At 37.0% G+C, this 19,100-nt stretch overlaps 1 protein-coding gene across 3 annotated transcripts; it reads right to left on the bottom strand.

Moving 5' to 3' along the window:
• Nucleotides 1-654: 654 nt before the first annotated feature.
• Nucleotides 655-19,032, bottom strand: stat4 (signal transducer and activator of transcription 4). 3 transcript variants are annotated; one of them, XM_072396552.1, is made up of 24 exons: nt 18,952-19,032; nt 18,671-18,799; nt 15,583-15,718; nt 11,375-11,473; nt 10,426-10,518; nt 10,259-10,337; nt 8,278-8,363; nt 8,034-8,185; nt 6,196-6,354; nt 5,755-5,847; nt 5,554-5,613; nt 5,413-5,433; nt 4,717-4,810; nt 4,538-4,582; nt 4,225-4,308; nt 4,032-4,130; nt 3,400-3,535; nt 3,154-3,206; nt 2,895-2,989; nt 2,522-2,658; nt 2,098-2,289; nt 1,930-1,975; nt 1,076-1,181; nt 655-760 (listed from the first exon to the last, which is right to left on the bottom strand). In XM_072396552.1, the coding sequence occupies exons 2-24, from the start codon at nt 18,796-18,798 to the stop codon at nt 737-739; spliced, it is 2,217 nt and encodes a 738-aa protein (XP_072252653.1). In that variant the 5' UTR covers nt 18,799; nt 18,952-19,032; the 3' UTR covers nt 655-736. The 3 variants fall into 3 exon arrangements, with proteins under 3 accessions (XP_072252653.1, XP_072252651.1, XP_072252652.1); XM_072396550.1 differs by lacking the exon at nt 655-760 and having other exon boundaries at nt 1,091-1,181; nt 2,079-2,289; XM_072396551.1 differs by lacking the exon at nt 655-760 and having other exon boundaries at nt 1,091-1,181; nt 2,079-2,289; nt 4,717-4,807.
• Nucleotides 19,033-19,100: the final 68 nt, after the last annotated feature.

Genomic DNA, 19,100 nt, shown 5'->3' with positions numbered 1-19,100 from the left:
GTTATGGTCAGTGGTTTACACCTCATACATTTGGAAATAGAGTTAATCATGAGTGTGGAAATTGAAATGGTATGTTGTTTCATAGAGAAAAGGTGCTTTTAATCCTACAAAGGGAACAACATGCCGAGCAGAGCTGAATAATTTCCTGGTAAATACCTTGACACTTCATCCACTCTCAGCTCACAGAGAATTACATGATTCTCCAGAAATGCTGATGCACACATTCAAGGCGTTGCATGATGTAGCATTGTATCAAGTTTGCAGATATTTAATTTCTGGCTTCTTCCAAAATTAAACCTCCTTCTGCTGTACCATCTATAGAAATATACACAGCCAAGTTGTTGTCTTTAGATATTTCATGCACTTTCTTTGTGGCCAATAGGTGGCATATAAGCAAGCTGAGTACATAATTATGTGCATAGATGTAACACAGGCTGGAACGAATCACTATACAACTACTCCAGCTGTTGCCACGAGACATAAAATGTCTAATAATAAATGTCAAAATAAACAGATTTATACACATCACAGTCAATAAAAACAGACTGACATAAAACAATTATTTAATGGAAAAAGTATGAATATTAAAAAAGTCAATAAAACAAGCAACATTTAACAACAAAACATCTTTAAACAAAGCTAAAAATCATAATAATATCAAGATATCCACACTGATTAAAGACTGGCATCAGGTCAACTTGAAAGGTTTGTTGATTAAAATGTTGCACATCTTGCTTTACTCTGAATATGAAGAGCTCATCTGTTAAGCAAAAAGAAAAATAACATTAGCAGCAAAGCATCATCACTTTCAATATTTCAAACAATATTCAATAATTTTATTGTGCCTTTGTTGTTAATCATGTCCCCCTGCCAAGTAAGGGCAGCAAGGTGGTTCATGGATGTGTTCTTTAATAAATCAGTAAATACATTAGGACTTTGGACATAATCTTAACATTTGTTTGTAGGATCAGTTTGTTTTTATTTTCAGTCATTCATTGGGATTCATGTACGAAAAGAAAAACAGATAGTTGCTAGCTTTAACTTTAAGTACAGAAGTCAGTGCATGCAAACTTACGGTATCAATATCGAAGCATAAGCTCTCACTGAGCATGTCAAACTCCCCAGGAGTCATTGGAGGCTCAGGAGACTGACGAGCAGGTGATGTGGTGCTTGCATTAGAGCTGGAATAGCAAAAAGGGAGAGACCATAGTTATGTGTTAGTTGTCTCTAATAAGTTATGGAAATTATTTCTAAATGTGATGATGAAATTTACAAGCCCTGAGTCTTGTAACCTTGCCATATGGTCCAAATGTTAAAATAAAATGTATAATAATTATGGAAATCTCTGTGAGTCTGTCTTTGTGGTTTTCAGCTATCTTAGCAACTATTTAACTGAAATACTTCAGATTTCACAGGTAAGTACTCCTGTAGCACAACTGGTAGAGCGCAGTCACCATATCTTCTCTATCCCCCTACACTGTCAATGGTTGATTGTTTCTATCATAAAAGGCTAAGAAAAACATCTTAAAGACTTAAAAAGTGTTTTGCAGGGTACTTAAGCGTGTGTAGACGGAACTTTGAGATACTTTATACGTTTTTGATATTTCGATTAATGTTTTTGATATAAAGAATGTGCTCTCTGAACATTATTCTTAGCAAGCTTTTGGGTGTAACCTAAGATCCCCAATTTATATCTGTTTGCCTGTCTCAATAACCACTTATCCTCTCACTCCAAAGTTGAAAGTAAGGCCCTGGCAAAACTACATTGAGATGTCACTTTTCGACCTCTTAGGTGATGTTACCAGTTCCATAAACACACATTTGAAAATCAGAAACATGTCCTAATATATTTCAACTAAAAATGAAGTTTGTGCAAAATTATCTAAACAGAAGTTTTCCAAGCATATATAGAAAACAGAAAGAACTCACCGTAGTTGTGAGATGGGGATGAGGGTAGTATGTATGTATGGATGCACTGGAAATCAAACAGAAATACAAAAGACATTAGAGTTGTTGCCTACATTCTAAGCACCCAACAAAATTTCAAGCATTAAAAAATTTCAAACCCAGATAAATACAAGGTTTTATGATTTTTGCCTTTGCTAGGCTGACTGTTGTAGAGCCGTCCAAAGGCCTCGTCTTTGGGGATGTCGGGGTAGAGGAACTTGAGTGGGTTTTCAGGGACAACTCCGTCTGAAATCACTTTGTAGTCCCGTATGATGTCAGGAAATGGAAGAGCACTCAGCCGGTTTTTAGTGTATGGCTCCACAGAGTTGAATTTCACATCACCTGTTGTTAAAAGAAAAAAAAGTACTGTTAGCAAGCACAGAAATAGGTAAGGTTAAAAAAGTGTTTAAAAGCCTGTTGGGGATGTTTAACTGGAGTAGGCCTTGGACAAATAATAATAAAACTCACTTTCCTGGTCCAAAATTCTGTTTTTCATAAAAGACAATTATGTAAAGTATCCTTTTGTCATTGCATTGACACACAGTCTTTTGGCGGATTAGAAAGCCGACCTCACCATTGTGACTGTGCTCCACCCAGGTGAAAGTGATTCCCCCGAGGTGGCTCTCACTGAAGCGTAAGAGGAAAGTACCAGGCTCTCTGTCCTTCAGCAGAGCACGCTCCATCTCCTTACTCACAAAGCCCATGATATAGCTGAACAAATGATGGTGGTAAAAGAGAAAAAATATCACCGTTTTATGTTTCAACCTGAGGTGTCAAATGATACTGTCATACATTGACATTCTGTTGACACTTATAGAAAAATAGGTTCTAAAATTAAGTATAAAATCGGTCCCGAGGAAATAGCAAAAAGTTTACCGGGACAGAGGAAGGAGATGGGGGTTGAAGGTGCGATAACATGAGATATACCAAGTGAGCTTGTGACCTACTTCTCATTCCAGACTGGCAGGAGGTGCTTCTTGATGAGATCCAGGATTGAGTCCAACCACATCCAGAAACTGAAGGGCTTTCCTAGAATATTCTCCTTAATGAGTAAAAAGACAAAAAGATAATGAGGGGGAATAAGAATTGGAACATATACATGACCAGGATAAAAAAAAATAGCCTCAGTAATAGAAATAGCTTTTGCAAAGGCCACAAGGTGGTGCAATCGCATTACTGTGACTGCACGGTAGTGTATGTGGTTACCTTGGCAAATTTGGACCAGGACACTTGATAGTCACCGCAGGAGGCATGTTGACCTTCAGGAAACATACAGAGAATGGTATTAATGGCTGAACTAAATTATGTTATAAACAAAAATAAAGTAAACTGGTATGAGTCCTGTTAAAGTACTCTTAAACTCATTTTGAGTTAAATTTTTTTGCTACATTGGATTTTTTTTTTTAATCTAAAAATGTATATCCACTGAGTAAAACTAAATGGCAGACATACCCAAAAGCTTTTCCACCAGCATGGCAAGTTGCTCTTTGTTGAGGCCTCGTCCAGCAAAGGTAGAGAATTGCCAGCTGAGGACCTCAGAAAGCTGGCTCCAGTTGGACCGAGGTGGGTTACCAAAGAACGCCAAGTTCTATGTACAGACATGGAAGAGGAAGAAAAGGAAAAAGGTAGGGAAGATAAGAAAGATTGTTTTTCATGAATATGGGCATTAAGGTAAATTAAGATGTCTTTAAAACAAATTTACCCCATTAACATCCATTAGCTTATTTACTAAAAAAGTCTAAAAGGTTGGAAGCTTTTTGTTCAAGCACCAACAGTGGAAAAAATACACCTAACTAAGTTACTTAGCAAATGTATTGCTACAGACAATAGAAAATATACAAATATACAACATTAATGCAAGGTAAGGGTTATTGCTGCTTGTGTTGTTTTTATAATATGTTGCTTGCTGTCAAAAGATGATTCAGACAGGAATGAGAATTTTAATCTGGCTTATATTTTGCTCAGTACAAAAAACAAAACAATAAAAGCTTAAAAAAAAACTAGATTTAGTAAAGAACTGTTGTATTAAACAGATTTGCTTTTAGCTAATCATATGTGATTGTATTTTGTGTGTGACAGCTCACCCGCGGCTCATCAGTCAGTAGGTTATACCACATTACAGAGGCCCAGCCCCCAGGCAGCTGACTCACATTGGAAATCACCACTAATGGCAGGGAACATGTCTGTGGGAAAACAGATTAATAAAGTTTTTGTTAAAAAAAGATTACACACAGTCTGCAACTAAAATAAATAAATATAAATGTCACTGATACTGACCTCCAGATCGATGGTGAGGCCCTGCACAGTGAAGCAAGCTTCTAAACTAAGAGAGTGAAGTTCTTCAGTCACAGAGAGCAGGCCCTGCAAAATACACCAAACACCAGTCCACATCAGAGCCTTTTTAGTGCCACTTCATTAATAAGGAATCAGCGCACAGACCAGCTTAAAAGTACATTTAGACTTAATTTGCAGTAGTCAGATATTGAAAGTGACGGACAAACACAACAAAACCAACACGTAGAGTAGTTGATCTGCAGAGGTGATAACAAAGAACTTTACAGGTCTGCTAATAGTCTTCTATATTTCTTACCTCATTCCCTTTTGTACCATTAATGTATTTCTTTTCTTTCAGCTGCTGTGAGACACAAACTCAGTGTCAGTTGCATTAAATAATATCTAAAAACACTCAGATGTTTTTATATACATAACCAAATAAAAGGTAGGCTACTTTTACTATTTAGTATCTGTAGAGCAGTGAGGTTGTCTTACCAGGTGTCGAAACTCCACTGAGAGGCAGCCATTTGAATAGTCCTCAATGTCCATCACTTTAGTGTTGTTGGTCAGGATGAAAAACTGACGACTTCTGAGGAAAAAAGGAAGGTCAAACAACAACGGATTCATGGATTTGCCTACTTTAATTAGTATATAGATTGATGTGATGGACTCGATTAATCTGAGGATGGAGTTTCTGGACTATTTTAAATGGTACAGACATGTATGTGCTGAAATCTGCAAGTCATTTAAAAATGAAATAATCTGGTGTTAAATTAGCATAACAAATATCCAATCTCATTTAAAAGATTTCAACAAGGTTTTCTTCCCAAAGTTATAATTCTCTAACTTGAATTATAGCAAAAAATACACAACAAATCTCATCATAATGATTACAATGAATTCAAAGACTTGCTAAGAAATTGTTAAGCTGAAAGAAAGTGTAGGTTTAAAGGTAATAGAAGTTAACCTACTAAAATCAAATCAACAGTTACTGTTTCTTTACTAACTCACCTATAAAGTGATATTTTTGTAAAACTGTTTGTAAAACTGATTTCAACATAAAAATATGTCTGAACACATACATATCTATATTTTGATGTATTTTAGTGCAACCTTCATGCTGCGTTGCTTTTATCTGCATTAAAACTGAACAATGGCAGCACGTGCTATACTGAGACTGTTTGTACTCACACTCTGCCAGGAGGGAGGTCCCTACAGACACACAAACATATATATATATGTTAGTAAAAGTGATGCTTGAATAATATTGCAGACAAATACTGACACAGTACAATTTTATTTTTTTATTTTTTTAAGGAAACAAATAAATACTTGTCAAATGTTGTTTTCACTTTCAGCTGATAATCCACCTCTGGAAGTTTTACCAGGAGCCTGGTAGAAATCAGATAAGAAAAAAAATCCGTGATTGAATTCTCAGCAAACAATAATAACAATGAATAAACTAACAGTTAAACCCTGAACAAGCCAAAAAGGGACAGACAAAAAAAGAAAAGAAATTTGATATGATGATACCTGACTTTGGTGGTAAATTGTACTCCAGTTTTGATGATGAGGGGTCTTTGTGGATGTGTGGGCATGCAAGGCTGTTTCTCCACCACAAATGAGCTAAGAACATACCATACATCATACTATCAATTTGATCATTTCAACTGATAGAACTATATTCACAGCATTGCCTTCCTAAGTCGTATAACGTGTTGTCAGTACTGCAAATGGAGGACAAAGTCATGTTACCTATTTATGCATCTATGTTCTCAGCCTATGTACAATTTGCATATTTTCCTAGGCTGAGAAAAAATACAGCTTCTCTGAAACAAGCCAGGACATTTACAACTGCAACAAAATAAAACAAAATGCATTCAGTTCAGCTACACAATGATGCCTAATTTTCCTCCAAGTATTGACTGTATATAGTATTTTGTGAAACTGGATTACAATTTGCAATGTCAGTACCTCTTGATGAGATGGTAGATGAGGTACTTGACTCGTTCTTCAAGCTGAGGTTTTTGCAGTGGAATTGGGTCACTCTCATAAGTAACCTTCACAACCAGCTCCCCTAGTTTGTCCAGCTGGCGCTTGATCTGGAAGAGGCTCTGTGCTGTCAGAGTAAACCTGAGGAGGGAGAAGAAGATGGGACCAAAGAAAAAAGGGAATGGGACCTCATATATACTGTTTTAAAATCTTATGGTATGGGTTTAGCCCCTGTCAGTAAGAAAACTACTTGACTTGATAAAACTGAGAGCAGAAGTGATGTACCAAAGACATGCAGAAGAAAAATGCACAGTCAAAACTGTTCCAACATACACACTCACCAAGATAAGTTAATTTGTTAGGCTAGTGAATGATAATGTAACAATCATAACTATCAGGCTAACATGCAAATATATGCTTCACACAAAGTAGAGCTAAGGCTAACTATTGGTTTTGAGGAGATTTGGACCTAAATCAAAGTACTGACTAAGCTGGAGCTACTAACAGTATTAAAATAAAAGTTGAAGGATCATCAAAGTTATAAAACAATTACATTTAATGACAGTAAGTCTAATGAGATATTGGTCTGAAAACCACACCTGTAAAACCTCATAATGATAAATACATACAAAAACATTGTGGCAGTGGAATTTAGTAGTGTAAGTAGCTTGTAAACCACCCAAATAATATAAGACAATGTTATTAATGCATAATAATAATAATGACATAATACTCAACAGCAGAACACAGACAACATTTTAATTAAGAAGAGGTACTTTGATTATGCTTTAAGTAAATGTTGTTTATGAACAGGCTTCTTACCTGCAGTGGGTATTTTCAAAAAGTGTTGAGTACTTTAAGTTAAAAGGAGGCTGTGACTACTTCTACAACTGCAATGGACCAAGGACATAGACCCATAAAGAGATGATAGAGTCTTGTTAAATAAAACTGCCCTGTAATGACTGCTTAAGGGGTTTACTACTCTTTTATTGCACTAAAGCAACTCTTATAAGTACAACCAATGGACTGAAATGGATGACAAAGATGTACCTATATTACATATACAGTGTTTTAAGCTTTTCCTGTTCTTAACTGTTTTCATCAGATGAGTCTGTTTGTTCTAATGAATGTGTTTACATGACAAAACCCATGCATTTTGCAAGTTACAAAGTCAGGAACTGATGTCACTGAAAAGGATAAAAAGAAACCTCACTGATTTTACCAGTAAAGGTCAACAAAATCATTCTGCTGAATTGAGAAACATCGTCTGTCACTGTGGAGGAACTTTCAAGCCAGACAGAATTACCTTTTTCACGTCACCTGGGTTATCACTGTTTTGGTTCAGAAATAAAAATAATTCTTACCTCTGTGAAGCAGGTTACTTAGTTGGTTCAGTTTGTTTGTTTGTTGGTTTGTTTTCACGATTACTCAAAAAGTTATGGTAGGATTTGCTTTTAAATGCTACTTTAGCTGGGGCATAGCCCAACTTAGAAATGGTTAACTTTTGATATAGATCTGGATCCAAGAATCTTTTATTAACTATACATTCTGCCCTATGTACAATGAGTGAATATTGACAGGTGAAGAAAACATGCTCTTGTTTAGAAATATTGGATATATTCCTTTTTTTGTCCCTCCGTTGTGTTTTTTTTATATTCAGTTAAACTTTTTAAATACAGTAAAACTGTTGTCAGTGGCTTTTTTTTTAAATCAGTTTTTTTAAGTTTCCTCATAAGAATGTTGCATTTACAAAACCATTTGTTGATATGTGTGTCAGGTCTTTGTGAATTTTTTTTCAAGCTGTTGTTTGAGTTCATTACCAACTCTGCAGCTGCTCCAGGCCAGTAAGCAGGGGACCACCAATGGCAGCAATCTGCTGCCTGCGTTTCCAGTCCTGCAGCTCAGGGCTGAGCTGAGTGGTCATCAGGTCATCAATCTCTTTGATCACAACATCCATCTTTGACAGTATCTCCTACAGAGCCAAACAGTCAAAGATGCTAAATGTTTTTGACATGTTCATACACTGCAATGAGTTTATATTTGTAGAGCTTTGAAAATGCTTACCTTTCTCTTAAAGTCGAGCCTGTTAAGCATTTCCTGCAGTCTTGGTACTTCCTGTTTCATAATGTCAGAGTTCCTATCTGATGATTCTATAACAAACACACATATATAATCACAAACATTCAATTTGAGAAGGGTATGTTGTAGACTGTGCAACTGGACAATAACGAGAAATATAATAATACATTTAACAGTATTTCTTACATTTACAAACCGTATTAAACCAAGATATTTCATGTTTTATATCTTGAAACTATATTTAAATTGTTATCATATATATCCATTCTTGCATTTCAGGCCTACAGCCCATTCCAAACATTGGTACAGTACAGCATTTACCACTATGTAATGATGCTTTTCCTTTCATTTCCTTTCCTTACAACAGAAGTGTAAATGACCTTTACCAAGGAGCCTGGCTTTTGGATGCTGCCTCTAGACAAGGTTAACATAAGTTTCTTTTTTGTTTTTGTTTCGCACAGTGAAGTTTTAAGAAGCATTTGTACATTTTAATCTGCGTACTGCTGTCTTGGCCAGAACACTCTTGGAAAAGAGATTTTTAATCTCAATGAGGCTTTTAAAAGGTTTAAAGATCAATTAAAAAAAATTGTGAATCAAACTCCATATTGTAGTGCTTGACAAAGATTTACATCAGTTCTCCCTGGTCCATGTGATTATATCAGCTTGTGATGTTGGTTCTTAGTGTCAGAGGAAAAGACATGGTCCAAGCTGAGATCCAACAGCTGGAGGAGGAAGGAAGAATGTCTCGGGCTGTGGAGCATGGATCAAAGGGGGCCTGGACGAAGTGGGACCTGCCAAAACGTAAGATTACCTGACCTGAACTAGGGCGACTAGAGCCCTTCTGCAGCTCGTTCCTGCTCTGTTCAGTCTATGACAACCTCCCAACACCAACAAACCTGCACAGGTGGGGGCTGAGGGAGGAACCTCTTTGCAGGCTATGTGGAGAAAGAGGAACAATGGCACACATACAGGCTGGGTGCAAGACTGCTCTCAGCCAAGTACCGTCCATCCAATTCGTCAGGGTGGGGGAGAGACCAGTATCCTCCAAGAAAACTATGAATGGCCTCCTGTACACAGCACCATCATGGGAGATGAGGGTAGACCTGGGGCGGAAACTCCATTTTCCCCAGGTTGTCCAAACCTCTCTGAGAACTTACACAGTCATATGGACTGAGGAGGCCAAGAAGGGAGGGAGAGGAAGATGGCTGCTCGCAGGTTGGGCGTGAGCCTCTTGCTGATTATGGAGTAGGAGGGAGGAGTTAAGTTGGAAGTCAGGAGAAGATGGGCAATGACTGGCCATCACTGCAGACCCACCGACTGGAAGGTGTTGTGTTTCAGGGTCGAAACGCCTGAGAAAAGTCAGAGACCACCTGATGAAATCTTCTCCTGGCTGACAGCACCAGTCACTTCTCAAATGACTGTAAGAGGTTGCACTTAGTGTAACTCATCGCATTATGTGGGGTTTTAGATCCTGGGTGTCAAGTTTAGGCTTAGTCCTACGCTCTTTACGCATTCAAATTCCTCCAGATTTCTTGATCTTTTTCATGATATCCTGCACTGTATAGAGATTTAAGTTAATCCATTTCAATCTTTATTTAAGGAACACTCTCTTTGAATGTTTCAGTGATTTTTCCCAGGCACTCTGCCTCAAAGACAAGCTTTTCATGGACACTGCTTTTGTACCAAATCATGATTACAATTACCTGACTTATTACTAGTCCTAAATTGCTCTATTCCAACATTTTTATGTTGGAATGAGTAAAATGGGTTGAATGCTTGAAATGCAAAAATGGATGTATATTATGAAATTAAATTAAGCTGGCAAGACAAAACATGAAATATGTTGGGTTCTTGGTGTCTGCGAAGGAACAAAAGAGCCCCTTTTTTTTATTAGATTTTTTCTATTTGTTCTCTTTTTTCCTTCTTCTTTTTCAACCTTGTAAACAAAGCCCATTACAATGCTCACCTCGTGACTGCAGGGTCTTGTATCGGAAATCAAAGTCATCCTGCATGTCCTCAATGTATTTCACAGCCTGGTCCATCAACTTGAAACAGACAGTTTCAAAATTAATTTATGAAATGTGGTACTGTGCTTGTTGGATTTTTCCTAAAAGGTTGGACTGTTTCAGTTACCTGCACACTGCCTCTGATGACCCCAACTCTGTTGTCCATGGTCTTCTGTCTCTCGAAAGCCACAGAATTCTGTATTGACTTTTCCAGTGGGCCCTGTTCAACATGTTTTCTTGAGTCACTTTTTTAGTTTTTAATTAAGCCACTCTTTGTATTTAAAAAAGATGCCTTTTTCCTGTTTTAATCTTAATTGGAGAATGCTAAGCAGCACCACTGATTTAACAAAGGGCTTATACTGCTTTGTTGACAACGACATGACATGAGAATATCTAAAATGTTATCACAATCAATGAGATTCTTTCTGGTTTAAGGGAAAACACTGCATCTGTTCTTTCTCGGATGGGGCTGTAACTTGGGAGTAAGCGCTTTTTCTTGTCCACTTTGGAGAAAAAGAGGCTGTAAAGTAACAGGATTGTTAATCAGTTGATATGGCAAACTTTTAGAGGTTGCATTTTGTGAGGAATCGTTCTTTAAGCTTTGATGGCTATATTTGGCTTTAGTTCTTTTCTGTTTGGTAAAAACAGAAGTGTTTGAGGGGCATAAAACCAAGGATGGTGTTTGCAGTATGAGGTGATTATTCTGTTTTCAACGGGCACACTTTAACATATACAAGAAGTCTTGTGATCTACTGTAATTATTAACTTATCAGATATGAAAAAGCAGGTTTCTTGATAAGATTTATTAAACTTATGTTTCAATTGCCCATGTACTTTTATCAACTGTTTTTAAAAAAAACTGCCATGTCATTTGCGGTTATTGCAACACTTACAGGGTGACTTCTAAAAGCATTTTGCCTTCCAGCATTGTCTCTAAGGAATAAAATGAGACGTTGGGAGTGTGGGAGTGTACAATATACAGCGCTGTCTTCCTGGTAGGGGCCCTGAATTACCAGCAGCAAATCTAATTAAAGAAGCAGTGGGACTTTCCATTCAAAACAGATGATGTGACAAACCTGTTCCTGTGTGCAGGCGCTGGAGAGAATACGTCGCTCTTCCCTGAGGCAGGTAGATATAACTCTAGCCATTACTGCAGGGTTGGTTGAGTATTTCAGCTGGTGGGAAACATACACACACATATAAAAAGAGTATTTCTAAGTATCAGTAACAAAGAAACAGGCATCACTTTCCATTCTAAATCTTTTTTCAAGGTTCCTCTTGAATACATGCAGACCACAAAAGCACCCACAGCATTGTTTAGATCGTTATTCTCTAACATCTGATTACCTTAAACATGAATAAGCTTCCTTGATGTGAAGGAAACAGAGTTTACAGAAAAAAAAAAGCATCTGTGAGACTCCCTAAACATGATGAGGTAAAGGTACATCATGGCCATCATGGAAAATGCAGCATTTAGTACAAACCCAACACCTCTAATCTTTAAGAGAAAAACAACTAACTTAAGCATATTACTACAGCAACACTCAAGTGGTTTAAGGGTAAATATTCAAATGTCTTGGATTGCTCTAATCAAAGCCAAGATTAATCAATCCAGTTAAAAATCTGTGTTTTATGGTGGGTTAAGATTGCTAAATGCAAGCAAGATCTATCTACCTTGAAGGAATTTGAGCAGTTTTGCTACAAAGAATGGACAAAAGTCACAGTAAATGTAAAGGAATATATTCAAATTCAAACTCAAATTAAAAATGTATTTACATAGCACATTAAAACAACATCAACTGACCAAAGTGTTTTACAATCACTTCAATCAATCTAACTGCATCCCATATTAAGAAAGTCATCAATAAAATAGCAATAAGAATAACTGCATAACAGAGATTTGTTTCTCTCCGGGTTCTCCGGCTTCCTCCCACCATCCAAAAACATGCATGTCAGGTTAATTGGTGACTCCAAATTGTCCTTAGGAGTGAGTGTGAGAGTGCATGGTTGTTTGTCTCGTTTGTCTATATGTGGCCCTGTGATGGACTGGCGACCTGTCCAGGGTGTACCCCGCCTTTCGCCCGATGACTGCTGGGATAGGCTCCAGCCCACCCGCTACCCAATTAACGGATTGACGGTATAGAAAATGGATGGATGGATAAGATTTGTAATAAAAGTAACCATAAAAGTAGCACGCCATATTTTGTTTTACATACATGAACTGAAGTGGACTGTCTGAACAGGATGCACCAACATTTAGTTTGGTTCCATAGATTTGATGGACTTGCACATTATGGATTTCAAAATGTAATCAATTTAAAAGTGCAAAGATATCTAACGTTGAGCATTGGTCAAATCCCCAAAACAATGGATTATCTCATTAAACAACCGTAAATCTCCCTTAAACTGTTTAAACTGTTTAAGTCTTTTAAATTTTTTGACTTGAGTCTAACAAGCTTTAAGAAGAAATGTGAAGTTCTCATGCTCAGATGACCCCAATTACAGTGACATACTATCAGGGTTATTTTTCCACTCCAGACAAAGCTGTTCTGGAGCCACATCATCATTGTTTCATGTTCCTTTAATACATCTAACATAACTCTGAGCAGCTTCTTTTGCAGTATTTATTCTTTTGCAGCTGTTGGCTTTTTCATAAGGAGTTTCTTTATGTCTATCTATTCATGACCTTAGTGGCTGTCTTGAGTGTATTACAAATCTACCAGTATACTTATTTCAATATCTTTAATGAGAATTTAAACTCTTTCTTTAATCATATTGATAATATTCTTTGCAGTTGATATAGATCACAGCATTGATAATTTTTCTGACCCTTTGTTGCTGCTGTAACCTATCCCACTTGGGAATAAATTAAATCTTGTCTTGCCTAATAACCAGCAGCCATAAACTTTCCTTATGATGGTGCTTTTGGCATCAACTCGTTTAGAAAAGCACAGAAGATTTTGCTGAGGGTTGGGGGAAACTTTTGCCCTCGCCTCCATGTAGCAGTCATTAGCATCTTTGTCAGAGAGACAAAGAACGCACGAATGTACACCTAAACATTCACACTTTCATTATGGTAACATCACTGCCACTGGCAAACACCAGATTTGCTTGGTTTTGAGTTTCTAGCATCTGCCAATCACAAGCTCACTTCCATTTTTTTGTTTGCCATTATCGGTGCTAAGCTCTAAATGTTGTGATGTTCATGCAAGAGACCTCTCTTACTAAAGGTCAAATAAGCATAAATGCAATGAAGGGGTTTCCCCATGAAAACCTCTTGACTGAACAGTGAGAAACATTTATATAGACTGAATTATCTCCTGTGTTAGATGAATCGAAGAAACAAACTTTGCTCACACATAACAACAACAATAAGCCACAAATACTAATGGCTACCACATAGAAGTAACTACTTCCTCTAAGAAGTGTTGACTTTGACACATACATTCAGAAACACAGGAAACAGCGGTGTGAGCCTCAACAGCTTGTTCTGCAAAGGTACGGGTCTTTTCAAGAATAAAACATACACTAAACATACACTGAATGTGCTCTGAGCTCAACCAAACATCCTGTGGAGCTCCTCTGCTGAATTCTACACTCTTCACCAACAGTATTTATGGGGAAGTACATGGATGTATAGTTTGTTGAAGAATAGGCCAACTGAAACTTCCAAAAAGTTAAAAAGGCAGCAACTACACACAGGTAACAGAGACAAAAGAGAAATCAGTAGCACAGTTAAAGTCCTTTTTGAGAATACAACAATAATTTTACTTCCCTTTTAACTATAGCACACACACACACACCAAATACCATTAAACTACTTCTCCTTATTGTAGGTGTTTTTAAAAACAACTTTTTTTTTTTAAATGACGACAGTAACGGTTGGTCCATGGTTTAACTTTACTTCTGCTATGAAGCACACAGCTTCTAGTTTGGTGTAAGTGCACGTTAAGTGTAGGATGATTAATGTAAAAAGAAGAATTATCTGATTTTTTTTCCAAGTTAGAGTGAATAAAAATGCTTTACATTAATTCTCAGGAAAATAATGACAGACTTTTTCCTTACGACTAAGATGTGGTTTACTGTAATTTGAAAAGAAAGATTTCAATACATGTGGAAAACCATAATAAACAGAAAGTTCCAACGAGAACTTTAGAACTTTAGAGAAGCCAAAAAATGTGCTGTTTTGGGGCTGTTGTCTTCTTTCCCCAAAGTATTCTACATACAGTTGTTAAAAAGCAAACACACCCTCTTCTGACTATAAGGCTTTAATTATCACAATAAAGTAAAAAAATTGGTCTTTGCCACGTGTTATTAAGTAGATACAACCTCAGATGAACACAATACACCTTTACATACCTGGTATCATCTATTTCTCTAAAATATATACAAAAAAGTGAAAAACTAAGTACACTCTGTAATTAAATAACTAGTGGAACCACCTTTAGCAGCAACAACAAGAGGAATAGTTTTCTCTGTGATGCTATCAGTATCTCACATTGTTTTGGAGGAATTTTGGGCCACTCTTCTTTACAATGTTGCTTCAGTTTATTCAGATCTATTGGCATTCATTTACACACATAATGGGACTCTGAAGGTCACATTACAGCTTTTCAGTCTGGTTGAGTTCTGAGCTTTGAGGTCTGAGCTTTGACTGGACTGATGTCCAAAGAACATTGTTCAATAGGTCTTTTTGGTTTGTTCAGATGCAACTTTGCAAAACTAAACTGTCCTGGCTCATTCTTTTTAGAAACAGGTTTTCTCTTGGCAACCCTTCCAATGAAGCCATAGTTGTTCAGCATTTTTCTAATTGTACTGTCATGAACCTCAACATTTAATATGCTAATTGAGGTCTGTCGGGTCTGAGATGTAGCTCATATTTTTTGCACTTTCTCTGAATATTGCCTGCTCTGACCTTGGGGTGAACTTTCAAAGACATGCACTCCTGACAAGATGGGCATCTGTGTCGAATGTTTTCCACTTGTGAATAATCTTTCTCCCTGTAGAATGATGAACTTCAAATAGAAAAGGAATCTACTTAATCTTTTTAAGCAAGAAACACGTTTATAAACGCTTTTGTGCTTTTCCCTGCTGTGTCAGTATGTCATGTCTGTGGAGTTTTACAAGCCTGGGTGAATTTTACTATCTAACATTCACCATTTCAGAACACGGGCTCCCATTTCTCTTTCATAGTGATATACATTCTTTGATCCTTTCATTTGTTTACTCTATGCTGCAGTTGTCTGTCTAGAAACACTGATGGGATGAGATGACAGTGATGTACCTGTAGCTGCTGCTGAATGATTTTCATGTTGTGTCTTTGTAGGAAGTTCTGCTCCAGCAAACGCACCTTCTCCAACTGGGACAACAGGTTGGTGAACAGCACTGCGGCCATTGACTCGTCGTCAACAGCTGTGTCCCTGAAAAAACACAGCAAGCCACATTCAGGAAATGAACCAAGCAAGAAGAAAGTGATCAGTGTTATGCTTGTAAAATAAGAGGTAATTTTGACAAGCAGTTTTCTGCTGTCACTTATTTCTGCTGTTACTTTGCAAAAGCATCCATATACTTTTGTAGAAGGATGTGTCTGGGTAAAGACATGTAGTTTGCATTTTACATGATTGAGATCATTTGATGTTTACTCTTTTGGGAAACGAGCAAAATGTAAAAAACAAAAAATTCAGCTTTACCGCATGAAATATGTTTTGAAAATAATTTTTATATATGTTTGCATAATTGTGTTTGTGTAATGCCCTTTATGAAAATAAAGCAATGAGGCAGACAACTGATTTAACATTTGAATTATCTTAGTAATAAATAGTGTGAAACTAAATCACCAGTATCATCTGAAAAAAAGATATGCATTAAATTTGAAAGTTAGAATTAACCCCACACTAACAGCACATTGTCAGTGACATCACAGTGTCACTGTCACTATCACTTTTCATTTTTCTGTTTTGATTAGCTGCCAAACAAATCAACAAATCAAAAGGTTTGTTTTAAGTAATACAAGCCTATCTGTGCATAGATACCAGAGGAGAGATATGAAACTGCAGTCAGAGAAGTGAATTAGACCAACAATGTGGTAGAGAGCAGGCAGCACAGGAAATTATGTAGATGGGGTTGTAAACATGAGTTGCAGGAAATAATCTGTCAACAAAAAAAAGAACATTTAACAACATTGTTTATTGTTACTTTGAAGCATTGTTTTATTTCACCTTAATATGTTGTTAAATCGAACATTTTATTTTTCATTAAAATCTCCTCACTAAAGGCCAGTGGCTCCTACTCTTCACTGCACATAAGGCATCCCATCGTCATACGCCTCCAAAATAGGTGAAGGTGGATCAGATAATCCTTGTTCTTAATAGTAATCTCTTCCAAACTTTAACTCTATGCGGACAATTAGGACAAGTTAATGCAATCCAATAAAAGGTTGACTTGGGGTATCAGGCGGATGACTTAAAATTCTGCTTTTGTATTACTGTCCCCCACCTGCAATTCATAGAGGAATAACTGTTAAAACACTGACTGGAATGTAAATTCAAAAGGATGTCTAACTAAATTATCTTAAATTCATGAGAAAAACATTTATTCACTACTACAGGTCTGAACTTTGACTGGACCATTGCAACACTTTGAGTCTTTTCTTTCTCAGCCACTTCACCGAATATGCTCCTGTGATTGGGATCATTGTCCTGTTGCTGTCAGACAGATGGTCTCGCATATAACTCTAGAATATTTTGGTATGCTGACAAATTCATGTTCATCGCAATGACTGCAAGGTGTCCAGGTCCTGTGGCTGCAAATTAAGACCAATCACCACCCTTCCACCACCGTGCTTGACATGAGGTGTTTCTGCTGATATGCTGTGTTTTATGACCAAACATCTCCATTTTGGTCTTGTCTGTCAAAAGACATATTTTTAGAAGTCCAGTTGTTTGTTTAGATGCAACTTTGCAAACCTAAATCCTGCTGCCATGTTCTTTTTAGAGAGAGTAGGATTTATCCTGGCAAACCCTCCGAACAAAATATACTTGTTATGTTTCACTGTGCCATTATGAACTCTAACAATTAACATGCCAACTAAGGCCTATAGAGTCTGCGATTTAGCTGTTGGAGTTCTTACTAAAATTCAAATATTGCTTGGTCTGACCTGATGGTGAATTTGCTGGGACACCCGTCTGGCAACTGTCTTTAATGTTGTGAATAATCCTTCTCTGTCATGGTCCATGTTTTTTGTATTTCTTGGTTTTCATTTTCATATAATGTTTTGTACCTTTGTCTTATTTTGCTCATTGATTTTCTGTCTTCATGCTTCCAGTTTTATTTTGGTCTCTGTTCATTTCTATTAGTTTTCTGGTTTCTGTGTCACACCTGGTTTCGTTTGCTCATTACCTCAGCTGTCTTCCATTTGTTAATTATCCCTCAGTATATATTCTCCTGGTTTTCAGGTCTTCCTTGCCAGGCCGTTGCATCCATACAGTATATGTTGTTTGTTAGAAGCTCAAGTCATCTATGTTCTCATGTGTGTTTCCATTGTATCTAGTCAGTCTGTTTCTCTTATTCTGATTTTAATTTTTTTCTCCAGTTTTTTTGTTCTAGCTCTGGTTGCTATTTCGTTTTGTTATTTCAGTAAAACCTTTATTCATTACATTGTTAGTTCCTCACCTCCTTCCTGGTATTTGTACATTCTGGGTCCTCAACCTCCCACTCCACCTCCACTTGTGACATTCTCACTATAGAATGATGGACTTCAAATAGTTGGGAAGTGGTCTTTTAACCTTTCCCAGATTAACGTCAGCAATAGTTGCCTCACGAAGATTGTTGCTGATGTATATCCTCCTTTGCATTGCTTTAACACACACCAGAATGTTCCAAAATACTATGGACTAGCAAACTGCCAAAACATCTGCTTTTATCTGTTAATCAAATGCATTTGAATAACAGCCCTTAGTCGCTGCCTACCCTCTTTATTCTTATGGAAGCATAGACATTTTGGCTTAGTTTTTGCTAAATAATCACACAGTGTAATATGTCATGTGTTGTTGTTCATTTGTGGTTGTATTTACATAATTTTAAAACCTGGTAAGGACCAGATCTTTTTTAATTATCATGCCCTTGTTAATACATACATACACAAAAGCACAGAATTGAAAGCCAGTGTAGTTTCTGTTTCACATGATCGATATGAACTGTTTTAAAACTGCTGTTTTAAGACTGAATTTTAGTTTCCCATATAATAATTTTAATATTAAATCAATGTAAGATAAACATAGAAAATAAGAAATGGATTTAGTTTATAATTTGTATATCAGAAGATTCACTCAACAACCCTCCCAGCACAACCACGCACAAAGAGTAGGACTCACCAATCTTGGGACTCGATCCAGCCGGCGAGCACCTGTCGGATGTCCATGGGAAAGTTATCATCATACAGATAATCCACATGTTCCAGGAGTCTCATCTCCAGCTGCTGAATCTGCTTCCACTGGCTCATGCTGCTTCGCGTCCAGGAGACACGCACACACCGGTTATCACTAAAGATTCCGTAGAAGGCAGTGTGTTATTTAATAAATATAAATAACAACACTTCGTGATCATTTATTCCAATAACGACTGTAAACGAATATACTATCTTCATAACTATTACCTGAGACGTTTCTGTGCTGCTTTCCCGTGTGCTTCATTCACCACATGCACTTTCACTTTTAATGTGCGTCACTCCAGGAAGAGACCTTATTTACGGAGAATCAGGTACAAACTCAACCACCTCCATTTACGGAGAAAGCCGAAGGTATT

Source organism: Leuresthes tenuis, unplaced genomic scaffold (assembly GCF_036924035.1).
Source record: "Leuresthes tenuis unplaced genomic scaffold, fLeuTen1.0.hap1 SCAF_12, whole genome shotgun sequence".
Lineage (NCBI taxonomy): Eukaryota > Metazoa > Chordata > Actinopteri > Atheriniformes > Atherinopsidae > Leuresthes > Leuresthes tenuis.
The sequence above is the reverse complement of the archived record's forward strand: the minus strand, read 5'-3'. Positions and strand labels throughout refer to the sequence as shown.